General features: G+C 36.3%; 3 protein-coding genes across 3 annotated transcripts; 1 reads left to right on the top strand and 2 right to left on the bottom strand.

Moving 5' to 3' along the window:
• Positions 1-2,628: 2,628 nt before the first annotated feature.
• On the top strand, positions 2,629-4,490 carry LOC103420853 (UPF0496 protein At1g20180-like). Its single transcript, XM_008358897.4, has 2 exons — positions 2,629-2,798; positions 2,946-4,490. The coding sequence occupies exons 1-2, from the start codon at positions 2,735-2,737 to the stop codon at positions 4,076-4,078; spliced, it is 1,197 nt and encodes a 398-aa protein (XP_008357119.2). The 5' UTR covers positions 2,629-2,734; the 3' UTR covers positions 4,079-4,490.
• Positions 4,491-5,783: 1,293 nt separating this feature from the next.
• LOC103420852 (expansin-A11-like) lies at positions 5,784-7,048 on the bottom strand. The gene is made up of 3 exons (XM_008358896.4): positions 6,891-7,048; positions 6,442-6,763; positions 5,784-6,152 (listed from the first exon to the last, which is right to left on the bottom strand). The coding sequence occupies exons 1-3, from the start codon at positions 7,027-7,029 to the stop codon at positions 5,843-5,845; spliced, it is 771 nt and encodes a 256-aa protein (XP_008357118.2). The 5' UTR covers positions 7,030-7,048; the 3' UTR covers positions 5,784-5,842.
• A 2,449-nt stretch (positions 7,049-9,497) lies between these two features.
• LOC103410450 (probable 26S proteasome non-ATPase regulatory subunit 3) lies at positions 9,498-12,279 on the bottom strand. Its single transcript, XM_029106544.2, has 8 exons — positions 12,074-12,279; positions 11,778-11,965; positions 11,539-11,682; positions 11,293-11,429; positions 11,060-11,114; positions 10,872-10,982; positions 10,268-10,507; positions 9,498-10,149 (listed from the first exon to the last, which is right to left on the bottom strand). Exons 1-8 carry the CDS (start codon positions 12,162-12,164, stop codon positions 9,637-9,639), a joined length of 1,479 nt encoding a protein of 492 aa, XP_028962377.1. The 5' UTR covers positions 12,165-12,279; the 3' UTR covers positions 9,498-9,636.
• Between the last annotated feature and the right edge of the window lie 1,375 nt (positions 12,280-13,654).

Raw genomic sequence — 13,654 nt, 5'->3', positions numbered from 1 at the left:
TTAGTCAATTGGTTGATTTTTTTTGTTTTAAAAGTTGGGTCAAGGACCCGAGTAGTTGTGGAGAAACTCTCGCCCGAGTAGTTGTGGAGAAACTCTCGGACTCGATCGTGGTTGGGTCAAGGATACATCGTCTTATTGTTAAATTGCTGCGTGCATGTAGGAGTAATTTCTCTCACCTTCTCTTTGTACTTGTTCAACTTCCCATTTTCATATTGAAAATGGGGGGAGCTATGCTGGTCCACACATATGCTATTAAATATCGGGCTTAAAGTCCCGAAAATAATTTTTTTTTAGAGAACCTTAATGAAAATTTTTTGGTACTGTTTACTTTAATAAAAAATCATATTTTTTACACTAAAAATTCAATTATGGTACTAATCACTTTACCCTTTTATTTTGTCTTTTTCATAAACTCAAAATTTTCAAACTTTTTTCATTAGTTTTTATTTTTATTTTTATTGCAGGCCCATTCGTGTTCAAAAGTAATGTTTATCTTGATTGCTCCATTTAGTCACGTGCGTGTTAGTGCTAAATTATCCTTTAATAACACAACTTAAGGATGACAATTTATAATCGTTAAACCCAATAACTGTGGATAACCGTTTGAATTGATTGGATTTGGGTATGAAAATTCGAGTATATTTTGGGTATGATGAAAAACCGTGAATATTATTCGGTTATGGTTTTGGATATTGTTATAGGGGTCCCCAATCCATATCCGTACCCAAACTCGAACTGAATAATATATAATATAAATATATATAATATTAAAGTATTATATAATATATGTGTATATATATATATATATATTCATTATTCACCGAATCCATTACCTTGAGAATACAAAAAGAGTGATGTTATTTCCACCCCAATGTTTTATCTTCACACCCACCTTTTAATGAAATTTTTAATTACAAATTTGTCCATTTGCAAAAAGATTGATAAGGACAGTAATTATCTTGCTTTGCTTAATTTAAAAAAAAAAAATTAAGCGTGGGAGACAATTTCTCTACCTTAAACCCTAACTCATATTTTCATTTCCTTTCATTTAGAGAAAGTAAAAAACATATTAATGGAAGAGGTGGAAGATGATGTTTCTACGGAAGAGGTAAAATATTATGTTTCCATTGAAAAGGTAGAAGAATAATTTGTGTGTAGGTCATTTGAATTTGTCCATTGTATTTTTACATTGTCAAATTCTTTTGAATTTGGATACATATGTCGTTTCCATTTGAATTTGCAAACCTTAGTAGTTTTCATTTACATATTATTTGTTATATTTTTTAAGAGACAATTTTATAATTTCATATGTATGTACATATTAAAGGTTATTTTGGGAATAATAGTGGGTGAGGAAATAACATTTTAATTTTTGAACTTTTTAAGGTGGGTGAGATTATAACGTGGGTAGGAAAATAAGACAATAGGGTGGGCCTAGTAGCTCTCATACAAAAATTGCATTGTGTGAGTTGCATTTTATGGCAAAGTTCAATAGTTTTGATAAAAATCAAAATCTATTAGAATTTAATGGTATTTATGGGCGATATCAAAGATCAACCAACATTATCAATGTTTAGTTTTAATTTTCATGCTCCACAAGATCCATTAATTAAATCGTTTTATACATAAAATATTTAATGACGAAATTAATATTTACTAAATTATCATGCGTCAATTGAGCGAATATATTTTTTGTACTAACGAAAATGGATATAACCGTTAACCGATGAGAAATCCGTTATCTGGATGAAAAAGTACATAATAGGATACATATGCTGCAATTACGTGAATCTCAATAAAAATCTAGTCAGGGAATTTAAACCCGATCAAATTAAAAAATAGTGCATTGCACCAACTTTATAAACTACGAGTCTAAGACTATTCTCAAAATAACATAAACAATCAATTCGGGTTTCCTCGAACCAAATCAAATCGGCTTCCTCGAATAGTGCCGTACTATAAAAGTTAAATCTTCAAGTTATTCATGTTTAGTGCAAATTTAGAGCACGGTATATCAAATTAGGAACGCAATAAAAAGAGAGAGAAATAAAGAAATTGATAAATGAAAAGAATAATAAATCTTATCTATTTTATAGCGTATAACAGGAGGAATTGGAGCTAGATATTTAGAACCGAAACTCACTGAGCAGTAGCAGCATGAAATTTGGCAATTAGTTATCGTGCTGCGATATTTGTAAGTGACCTTCTAACACAATAGTTAAGAGAAGTATTGTCATTGCATTATGACATAGGTTCAAATTCCGTCAGTTCCCTAATTTAACATTTATCTAACCAATTTATAATTTGACAAAAAAAAAAATTCGTACTGCAATATTTGTTATATGTTTTGCTTTAAATTTGGCAAATAATAATGGTTTCATTTTTTTTCTGTGATCTAAATTAATAAAACATGGAACGTTATCTCTCTAGGTCAATTATAATTGTGCTTGAAAGCCTTACACGTAGAGAGAAAGCTAGAGCAAAACGTATGAGGGACTCAAACGTGTGACCAAAGCCACAAAACTAATTGAGTCGGTGGTATAAGCCTATAACTGCCAACTAGGTGTCGTCCACATCTCTCTCTCCGCATATATATATACGCCAACTTTCTCCGTATCTTCTTCCTTTGTATACCGGTTCGACTCTCCTGCGATTTTAGAGAGATAACAAATTAGCAGCTCCATTTAATCATCTTCCGTCGATCGATATATATATATTATACTATTTGATTTACATGATCATGTCTAAGATGAGGAAAACCCTACGAACCAAGTTGAGATCTGCGTTCTCCAAGCCAAGTGAGTTCCGATTTCTATATTTCTATGCATGTTAATTTCCTTAATTTATGATTACTAGTTGATTAATTCACATTTAAAAAAAAATTAATTTGTGTTTTGAATAATCGATAGATATTGCTTGTTAATTGATGGGTAATTTAATTTCAGGGAGCAAAAAGGACAATGTCGGTGGGAATAGCTTCTCCAGCAAGTTAAACGTGAAAGAAGAATACTTGGAAGTTTTCAGAACAAAATCGTACGTAGAAATGTGGGATAGGGTTCACGGACAGCTCCCGAGCGCTAGGCTTTCTTCGTCTAGCTCATCGCTTCCGCCTAATTTGTTTTCGGACCGCTCCGAATATTTGCTAGAACCGCGGCAAGAAACCCTTAAAAACATCGTCGACAAGGAGGGCATAAATCTCCACCACCTTCTCACCGACTACTTCGAAGCCAGCTTAGATGCCTGCCACATTTGTGACGTGCTCCTCCGTAGCATGCACCAAACCCGGGCAGAAAATCGACACACGAAGAAGCTCTTACTAAAACTCAGCCGAAGGGTACGCATACTTAATAATGATAATATCGACATTACTGATGACAAACAATGCCTGGCAATTTTCGGGGAGCTTGGCACATTTGCCAGAGCCAAAAATCCGTTGTCGATAGTCAGCCCTGGGCAGTTCCGTGACATTCACGACAGCTACGCGGCGCTGTTCAATAGGCTAACTTTAAAGCACAAAAAGGTGCGCAGGGCCGCAAAGCGTAACAGAATATGCAAAAAGGTTGGAGAGGTGGGTCTGGTGTTGTCACACACCGCGCTTTTGATCGCGTGGCTTGTGTTTGCAATCCACAGCATGATTGGAATCGTGGTGGCGCCGGCGCTCATGGCCTGCTCATTGGGTTTGTGCGTGAGAAAAATGGACTCTGCGGCGGAGTGGTTGAATGCTAGGTTTCCCGAGAGCCACGGGAAGCAACTTGACGTCGCGGCGCAAGGGGTTTATATTTTGATCAACGACTTCGATACAATGAGTCGGATGGTGAGACGTTTGCACAATGAAGTGGAGCACCGGAAAGTGGTGGCCGGAATATGTGTTAGAAGTGTGAGGAGTATTATTACTACGAGTAATGGTGGATCAGCCTCAAACTTTGACATATTTAAGAAGGTGGTGAGGGAATTTCATGCGAGTGAGGCTAGCTTTTTGGAGCAGCTAGAGGAGCTTGAAGAACATATTTACTTGTGCTTGCTCACCATAAACAGGTCGAGAAGGCTTGTGATACAAGAAATATTGGCAAGTACCTAATTAGGAGCTAGTTAGTGACATCGCAACCGGTCATTAAGCTGGTAATCATACATCATGATTGATGTGAAGTGGTATGGGATGTTACGCCAAAAAGAGATGCAGATATATATGGTGACAATCAGTGATATGTTACGTGACATATATAGCTTGGACGTAAGCTACAAGTCCAAATAATTTGGATGAAGTAGTTATCCACGCAATTGCTTCATCAACCAAATTTTCTTCTTCATATGGATCAACCTCAGGTTAAGGGATTATTCATTACTTCGATCTGTTATTGCTACTTATGTGTGTGTGGTTTCACTGCCACTGTTTCTATTCTTTTATTCATTATTCTTTGGTCTGTAACTTTATCAATGGGTCATTCTATTTGTACGTAGAATCAATAAAATTACTTCATTTATTTATAAAATCATTCTTTTTTTACTTTAAAAATATTTAGATCATGACTAGTAAAACTGTAAAAGCTTCTATATCTTGAGTCGGTGACATAAATCAGTAATAAAACAACCATGTTTTTGTTCATAAAACTCAAGTACAGTTGAGTTTGTGGTGCATATGTCGTTAATACCATGTATACAAAACCAATTTCATTGCTAAACTACCCTGTCATTCAAAGAAGTAGTCATGGATCCACTTAAGGGCTCGTTTGAAAGTACTTTTGTAAATGCTGAAAGCTTTTTTGGTAAAAATGTATTGAAATCAATCATTGGTAAAAATGCAAGTGAATCTTCGAAAAACACGTAGAATGCTTCCTACAATAAGCACATAATTGTTACATGAAATACTTCAAATACTTTTGAAATAAAAAAATATTTTCTTTAAAAACTTTTTTAACTATTTTAAAAAAAAATTTCAAACGAACTTTAATTTTATGTGACTAAATAGTATGTTTTAACGTGGCATTATGGTCCCAAAGCCTTTTTCATTGTCGTACTCTGAAAACGAGATTCTCATTGTCATATTCTCCTTGTCCGATGTCCATAAAGAATGCCAAAAGGCCTTCAATACGAGGCCCGGTTTTTTGCTAAAAAGCCCAACAACTTAAAATGACAAAAGTCCAAAGATAACCTAATTTTCGTCACAAATGGCAACTCACAAGGACAAGAGTGTGTTTCACGATAACTTTTTTGACACAAAGTAACAAAGTCGTGATAACTTTATTTACATGTCATACAAGTCGATTTCATTTACATTTCAGGCAACTTGATAATGATATAATGCATTATAGAGATAAATTTATACATCGTATTATGTTATTTATATAAAACGTCATAATAATTTTATATCCAAATCATACGAGTCAATTTCATATATATTTCGGGACAAATCTCATGTAATTTAATAATCAGGCTACAACATGAAAAAATAGTACAACATGAAGGATGGGGTATTTCCAAGAAAATTTAACTATTATAGTAATGATTCATATTACAACCGACAAAAAAAAAAATCATATTACAAGAATATATGATGATTATAATTTTTGTAGTAAAAGCCAAAAGGCAAATATTTCTACATGTTTGAAACTGCATCTTTGACGGCGCTTCTTATTCAAACGGTACAACACAGATGTTGTTTTGGGATCGAGCCCTATACTTTCTGGGTATAAAAAATGACAATATATAACCACGTAATTTGATAAACCCAACAAAATGTGGCGGGCTGCCTCTTAAAAATAACGTAAGCACGCCTCTGCCGTTGATTAACCCAGAACCGTGAAAGCAGCCACTTGAATTCATTAAACCAACAACACCAGATTATTTATGAAAACTGTACTTGGCTGGCGAACGTTTGGCCAAATCCCCAGTTCGCGGGAACAATGTTGTTAAACAGTTGAGTTTCGCCGTCGGTTGTGGTGACTCTGAACGACAGAGATTGGCCGTTGAGGTAGGCGTTGGACTGCCAGTTTGCTCCCCAATTCCTCGACATTGCAATCCAGCCAGTGTTGGATCCTTTAATGTAAGCAGATTGGATAGATCCGGCTCCTCCGACATTGGTGATCAGCACAAGCTCAAAGTAGTTTCTCCCATTTATTGTGAACCTCACACCGCCCTTCTTCTTGCATGGTACCCTGCACACACACGATCCAAATCCCATAAATATATATAGTACACTATCACAAAGGGTTCAATACAAAAATTCTTTGTGCAGGAGAAGATGAACGCGTTGAGGTTGTCGAAAATCTACATGTCGATAACATGTTGATAGGTTATCGTTGATATTGTATCGGTATGGTCAATACCATGTTTGAGACATACAATAACCATATAGATAACATATCAACCTCGGATTATAAATTAATGGTCAAATTCGAACTAATTCAACGATTAAAGTTTAGTTTTCGGGCTAATTAGAATTACCTTTGGAACAAGACAGGGATGATGCCACCTCTGTAAATCCCGATCTTTTCCCAGGCAGGCTGAGCCATGTCGAAATGCTGAAGGGGTGGGTTGCACCATCCTCCATTGTCGTTTGGAAGATTAGAATTGGGAGGACAAAAGTTTGTTGCAGTAATTGTCACGGACCTTCCTTTTACGCACCATCTAGGATCTGTTTTGAAGTCGCATATGATCTTGTAGCATTGTCCACAAGAAGCTCCGTCGTTAAACAGGGCGGTACTTAAAGCCGCCGTCCTAGTCCCGTACCTGGTGGAATACAGATTGCCATATCCACAAGCTCCCCCTGCAGTGCATACAACCCGTAACATGTTAGAATTAGGATAGGTCAAGGGTTCGGTTAATCATAATAATATATTAGTAAGGAAAGCAACTTCCGCATAAACGCAGAAGAAAAACAACTACGTACGTACCCATAGTTCCAGAGGCATCACTGCCTCCATAGAATGTGGCATGACCTCTACTCCAGGCAGATGCTGTGAATGCAGTGACATATGTCGAGAGACTACATACTCCAAGAAAGATTGCTAATGGAAAAATGAGCTTCGCCATTGTTGAGAGAGAGAGATAGGAGAGTAGAGGGGTGGGGGGGGGAGAAAGAGAGAGAGAGGGGGGGATTGGTATTTGGGAGTGTATTTACATTAATCGGGAATTTCCAAAGTATAAATAAGAGAACAGATCGACTCGGTGATGCCCATGCAACCACCTCACATGGAATAATCTCTGCAGCCGGATTGAACGTATATGATTAATTTGGTGTATTAATTAAGTTATTAATTAAATAATAAATTGAATTATCCATCTCTCTGTCTCTCTGCAAAGTCTGAATTGTTCAGCAATTATTTCCACGTTCTCTCTCTCTCTCTCTCTCTCTCTCTCTCTCTCTCTCTCTCTCTCTCTCTCTCTCTCTCCCACCTCCGCTCCACATGCTCTTGACCAACAGAAAAGCCGGGAATGATCAAAATGCAGAAATCCAAGTTGCAGGTTGTTGCTATTTGAAGATAAAATGGGCAAATATTTAATGTGTTTTTGTATGATTGGAACTTATATATTTCAGGGTCGTATCGTAGCACACAACTTTACATGCTACTTCCTTGAGGCTTGACCTTATATGATATGGCATCGTTCTTCTTTCTTGCATTACACATGACCCCGTTTTCACATTACACACTACATTTTCCTGAGTTGTATATTCCTAAGAAAAATATTTTAATATAATAGATTGTATATCACCTTTTTACACGAAACCATCAACTATATCCTTCATTTGATGAAAATCCACTCGCTACACTTAAATTATTTTATCACAATTTCTTTCTTCAATCTTTTATGTGCGATCATCGTTAAGATTTGCTCACCAACCAATAAGACAATTGTGTTGTAAAAAAGTTAAGATTTGCTCACCAACCAATAAGACAATTGTGTTGTAAAAAATAACTTATAAAGTTCTTTTTTTATATTTAATCTATCGAGAAAATAAAAATTCCTGAATTTGTCATGCAGATATAACCTCTTTGCTTTGTTTAAAGAAAAAAACAAATGAATTTGAAATTTTGGAAATGGAGTTTTGGTATTGATCGTACAAGTATTTTCATGACAGTTGCCACGTGAATCGTGATGCAGCACCGTCGAGCATTTTTGAGAGAGAGAGAGTCCATCGACTTGTAATATAGTTTATTAAGCACCGCTACTGAGATCTAGAGGGCTCCCATACAATACAATATAAGAAATACTTTGACAATATCACATGAAGTCCCCAAAACCAAATTAATTTCTGAGACCCATTTGCTTGTTCGACAAATAAAAACCCAGAAAAAAAATGAAAAAACCATAAAGTTTCCTGGCGCAATCTCAGGAGTTTTGACGTAAAGCAAACAACATTGTATACCTAAATCAAAAGGTCGTTTGAGTGAGATAATGGTTAGGAGTTGTTCAAGTTGGTCAGTTCAGTTGGTGCTTAAATGATTCAAAGTCAACTGCTCAAATCTTGCACATGATAGTACATGCCATTAAGGAAACTGTGGTTCTGTATTCACACTGTACGCTTCTGTGTTTTTTCCGTTTTGTCTGGAAAGTAAATTTCATTCATCCGAAGGAAGGTTACAGGTCAACACATAAGAAGGCAAAATAATACTGATACATTGGGGGGATAAAAATACATAAAAGCCCATTCCAATTAAATAAGTAAAAACTAAAACTCAAATCCCTAATCTATGACCGTGCAAAAAGTTGCATCTATCGCCGTCGTCGTCATGAAAGTCTTGTCAATAGCTACTTGACACATACTAGAGAAAATGACTGAGTGGTGAAATCGACCAAGACATCGTAGCACAAAAGTACCAAAAGCACATCACATCCAGAATTTTTCACCAAAGATGCAGAACCAAGAGATAGTGACCAGATCCAAATCTCATCTACTAATCCCTGCAAATACATACAAACACATTAACACATAGATAAAAGGTGAGGCTAAAAGGGTATGCAAAATACCCTTACTTTGGCCACCGCAAAACACTTGGTCTTGAGGGAAATTCGGCATTCCGATTGGGGTAGGGAAAATAAGGGAGGGAAATAAATCTGGAAATCATATATGGCCTAGAGTGCGCATATCAAAACATAAGACGGGTTGGGGATGGATTATGAGGAAGGGAGACAAGGTGAAAAGGTAAGGGAAAATGCAGTTTTGTATTTGGAAAGAAACGGCCAGAGGAGAGGGAGGGGAGGAGAGAAGGCTTTTTAGTTGTTATATTCTTAGTCAAAGTTACAATGACCAATATTTAACATCTAAGAACTCATTTGGAAGTGCTTTTAAAATGGCTAAAAACGTTTTTATTGAAAATGTTATTAAAATCATCCTTACTTCAAATACAAATGCATCATGAAAAAACACTTAAAAAGTGTTTCTTGCAAAAAACACACAACTAGTGCTAGTTGTAATGTGATAAACGCGAAACACGCTCTTTGGTGTATTTCGCAATTCGTGATTTGGAATTTGGGGCTAGCATGCATCATAGGGCAGATTTGAGATTTAAAAACGTAGGATTAAGTATTTAACATAACAACTGATAACAGTTACAATTCGAGGTTAATACCGGGTGTCTAAATGAAAAGGAGGAACCATCTGTCTAGAATCAAGAAACACTTAAGGAACACTTGGCATTAAAAATCGTCGTCGTCGTCGTCCTCTGCAATATGGTTGGCAAGCTCTTGCTCCTGTTGTTGCCTCTCTCTCCTCTCAGCACTCTCTTTCTCCTTGTGTGGATTTGGAGGAAACCGCAGGGCCCGAACTGCTTCGTTGTGCATGTTGAGACAAAAGGCAATCCTGGAGTTGAAAGCAGCCTGAGGCTCATTAGTAGAGTAAATGTCTCCAGTTTCCTTGGACACCATCCACCCATTTGCATGATCTAACGAGGCCTCAATGGCGCCGTCACGGATAGCCTTAGCCACGATGCTTTCAGCATCCGCGATTGGGTTTCCTGAAACCAATCTTAACTTCTCGGCAACATCAGCAAGTGAGATGCGCGAATAAGAGATGCTGATATTTCGCAATCCTGTCCTGATGACATTATGTCGCAGCCGAACAATTAAATTGTGGGTTTGGTCCTTACTGAAAGTGCCAGAAAACTTTGCTGCAACATTTCTGAATAGTTCTAAATCACCAATTCGAACAGCCTGACAATGCCAACAATTTGAAAAAGAATGGATGATAACATTAATCAGTTGATATTTAAGCAAGTAGTCAGACACCATTTAGGCAAGACGATTAACAGTCATGAGAATGTAGACTTACATTTGTAAGTTCAAAGTATGGCCTCAAAGCTTTTTCCATTCCTTTCTGCATGAAGATGATCCTCTCTGGTATTTCCCCAAGCAGCAGGCGAACCAAGACAGCCCATTTGTTACATTGAATTCGGAAACCTTGGGCTGCAAGAGGGGCTTTACGAGCAGCCTGCAAGAGAGACTCTTTTGCATCTGTATACTCCAATTGTATTGTCCGAATCTTTCCAAGGTAGAAGAGATAACGGCAAAACTGCATATAAAACAATTGTCTCAGATATTCGCAATTTAGACACTTCAAACACAATGTCGACTTACGGTAACAGAACGTTGACAAGCATTGATGGACACCATTAGGCACATATCACCAGGAAGCTGGTGAAGTGTATGACTCGAATATTGAGTCTTGAAAAGGTTTTTAAGAAAAAAAAAAACCATGAGAAATGTAAACAAAGTTTCAGAGGAGGGGGGGGGGGGGGGGGGGAACAAAGCTCAAAATGCAGTTGCAAGTTCTTAAGGAATGCAAAGCTCCAACAGGGAAAAAATGGATAACTCCCGAGACTCTAGATTTATAAAACTGGATTCTAGTTATATAATCTGGAAAGAGATTGCTGTACCTGTTGGTTTGAATGTGCTTCAAATCGTGGTGCCTTAGACCTTAGCTTCTCTGCCTGGTCATATAGGTTATAATGGAGATAGTTTCGAAGTAACAGGTTGAGAAGTGTTTCCTGCATAACATAACCATATAGTTTTAAGTTCTAACATCCCAAATACAAAACAAACTGTAATCCCCTTGGACACTCACCTGACCCAACTCATCATGACGCAATGTGGCAATGCGATGCAGCGCAAGGAGGTTGCTAAAAAACAGATGCAATGAAATTAGAGCAGATACTACAATCCGACAGAGCAACCAGTGTCCTCAGGGTTCCTTTCATGTGTTAAATGTGTACAAGCATGCATAAGAACATATGTAGTGAGGGGTTAAACTTAAAAGTTGCAAACAAAAGAGACATATTGGGTTGATCAACAGCTTACCCCCGAATTTCAGCAAGATTTCCAGTCAGCTCATAGCAAAACGAGTAATAAAAGTACAATCTGGATGCTAGAACATCGACGGTTCTTCTATTGAAACTCTTAATTCGCGCAATACTAGCTGAGGAACAAGCTTTCGCCTAAAAGAATGGCGCAAGAAAAAGAAACGAAAGTTTTCAAATTTGGGTCAACTCAACACAGACAATGGAGAAATCAAACAAAAAAGAAGAGCAGAGTGATCGATTCAACCTCATCGTATCTTTTCTGATCAATCAGAAAAAGTATCACAAGCAAGTAACAGTAGATATCGAGCTCGGGCAACGCGTGCTTTGCCGGAACTTGAACAGGAGAAGCTGCAGCATCATTGTCAACTTCCATGTCATGCTTATCATTCTACACAGTACAAATTCAAACACAATAATTTGCAAAAATTCGAACAAGAAAAATTAATGTAACAGTAAATAAACATTGTTCGATTATTCAAACACCTTAAGGTAGGCAGACAAATGCGCGTGTGCTTCAGAACCAGGAAGAAGAGCGAAATCGAGAAATGCAGAGAGCACGGCGGCTGTGAGCTTGCGGCGGAGCGCAACCGTGAGGCGGACGGCGCGAGATATTCTGCGGACCTCTTTGGTGGAGGAAGCGGCCTCAATAAACGACGCCGCCTCCTTCAAATCTAGGGTGTTAGGAAAAGCCCCAAATTTCAGAATTAGATATGTAACTCATGAGGAAACGAAAACCCTAGAAGTTGGAAGAAAACTGAGACAGAGATTTTGAAGCTTACGCTGCAGAGTGGAAGCCGAATCGGAATGGAAAGAGGGTTTGGATTGGGATTGGGATTCGTCGTCTTTCATCTGCACGTCTTGATTACTCATCTCTTCTTTCTCCTTCAATAACACCTACCTACCAGATTTTTTGCAGCACCTGCTTTTTCTTGGTTGCAGGCGGTTTATAGGATTTTAAAAGAGTTTACAAATTCTGCGTCATTCATTAATATTTTAAAAGAAAACTAATGAAAAATACTTGAAAATTTGAGTTTTAACGATAATGACAAAATAAATGGTAAAGTGAATAGTATCAGGATTGAATGTAAAAATGTGGTTTTTCGTTAAAGTGAACAGTACTGAGAGTTTTCCGTTAAAGTTCCCTATTTTAAATCAATCAAAGTAGAATTTATGAGTATTAACTATTTCATTAAGATTTTAAAACTTTATAGAACTTCATAGAAATCTGGATGTATTTATTCAAGATTTTGAAGTAATTTATAAAAAATTCAATTACATTATGTTTGGATGAAGAAATTTAAGATTCCTAAAGAATTTTAAAATGATGGAAATTGAAATGCCGGGATTTTATTTTTTAGAATTTGTGAAATTCCTTGTTCGGTTAACCTAAAAAAACAAATGAATTAAATGCGGAATTTGTTTTTTTTTTAACTCTAAATCATAGAAATTGGGAAATAACACTTATTTACATGAAATTTAAACTTAGAAATTGGAGATCCCAAATTTCAAGTTTTTTTTTCCACGCGAAAATTCTAAATTTCTATGTTTATGAATCCAAACAAGAGAATTGGTACATGTCAATTTATAAATTATGACTTTTATCCAAATTCTAAGTTTATTTCCTTCATCTAAACATAATGTTAGAATGTGATCTTAAAGTATTTAAAGTGAAGGATTTGATGGATTTTATAGTGTTTTTTTTTCAAGGTTTTAAGAAATCAGGCTATTTTGAATGAATTCACCTAAAATACAAATAAAGTCTATAAAACTCCATTAAAATCTATGAATTTTTAACCTTTTAAAACTATTGTTTTCAAGTTTTCTTTCTCTTCAAGTCAAATTTCAGTCATCAATTGAGAGGAACCAAAATATCGCCATTAAAAATTGAAGAAACAAAATAGGAAAAACAATTGTTATTGGCACTATAAAATTATCATTGTTCACTTCAAATTTTTATACTTAAAAAAAAATACACGTGCATTACACTTTTGAAAATAATTCTTTATACGAATTAAACTCTATACTTTTCTTTTATTTTGATACAATGATATTCTACTCAAATTCTAGGAGAGGAATATTAAACTACGTCGCATAATAGACCAATCATTACTAAACACCAAACTCAACACAAATTATATGTGCTCCTCGTCCATGTGAGATAAACCCGAAACCTTTCACTTAGTAACTAAGAGAAATATCATTAGATACAGGGATAGGCACGGTCTGGGTTGGCTCGGTTTTGAGTTCAAAACACGATCCAACCTAAGTTCCAAACGACAATTGCGATTTAACATGCACATGTTACCAAATGAATTTTTGCATGCTACGGTCAGAGAGTTATGTAGCACATGCAATATATT

Source organism: Malus domestica, chromosome 08 (genome assembly GCF_042453785.1).
Source record: "Malus domestica chromosome 08, GDT2T_hap1".
NCBI classification, from domain to species: domain Eukaryota; kingdom Viridiplantae; phylum Streptophyta; class Magnoliopsida; order Rosales; family Rosaceae; genus Malus; species Malus domestica.
The sequence above is the reverse complement of the archived record's forward strand: the minus strand, read 5'-3'. Positions and strand labels throughout refer to the sequence as shown.

Excerpts from the sequence above, each read along its gene's own strand:
- LOC103420853 (XM_008358897.4), top strand. The coding sequence starts at position 2,735 with ATGATCATGTCTAAGATGAGGAAAACCCTACGAACCAAGTTGAGATCT. Across the intron at positions 2,799-2,945 it reads ATCTGCGTTCTCCAAGCCAA|GGAGCAAAAAGGACAATGTC; the intron begins GTGAGTTCCGAT and ends ATTTAATTTCAG.
- LOC103420852 (XM_008358896.4), bottom strand. The coding sequence starts at position 7,029 with ATGGCGAAGCTCATTTTTCCATTAGCAATCTTTCTTGGAGTATGTAGT. Across the intron at positions 6,764-6,890 it reads TGATGCCTCTGGAACTATGG|GGGGAGCTTGTGGATATGGC; the intron begins GTACGTACGTAG and ends TATGCACTGCAG. Across the intron at positions 6,153-6,441 it reads ATCCCTGTCTTGTTCCAAAG|GGTACCATGCAAGAAGAAGG; the intron begins GTAATTCTAATT and ends GTGTGTGTGCAG.
- LOC103410450 (XM_029106544.2), bottom strand. The coding sequence starts at position 12,164 with ATGAGTAATCAAGACGTGCAGATGAAAGACGACGAATCCCAATCCCAA. Across the intron at positions 11,966-12,073 it reads TTCGGCTTCCACTCTGCAGC|ATTTGAAGGAGGCGGCGTCG; the intron begins GTAAGCTTCAAA and ends CTAACACCCTAG. Across the intron at positions 10,508-10,871 it reads AAGCACATTCAAACCAACAG|TTTTGCCGTTATCTCTTCTA; the intron begins GTACAGCAATCT and ends TTTTATATGCAG.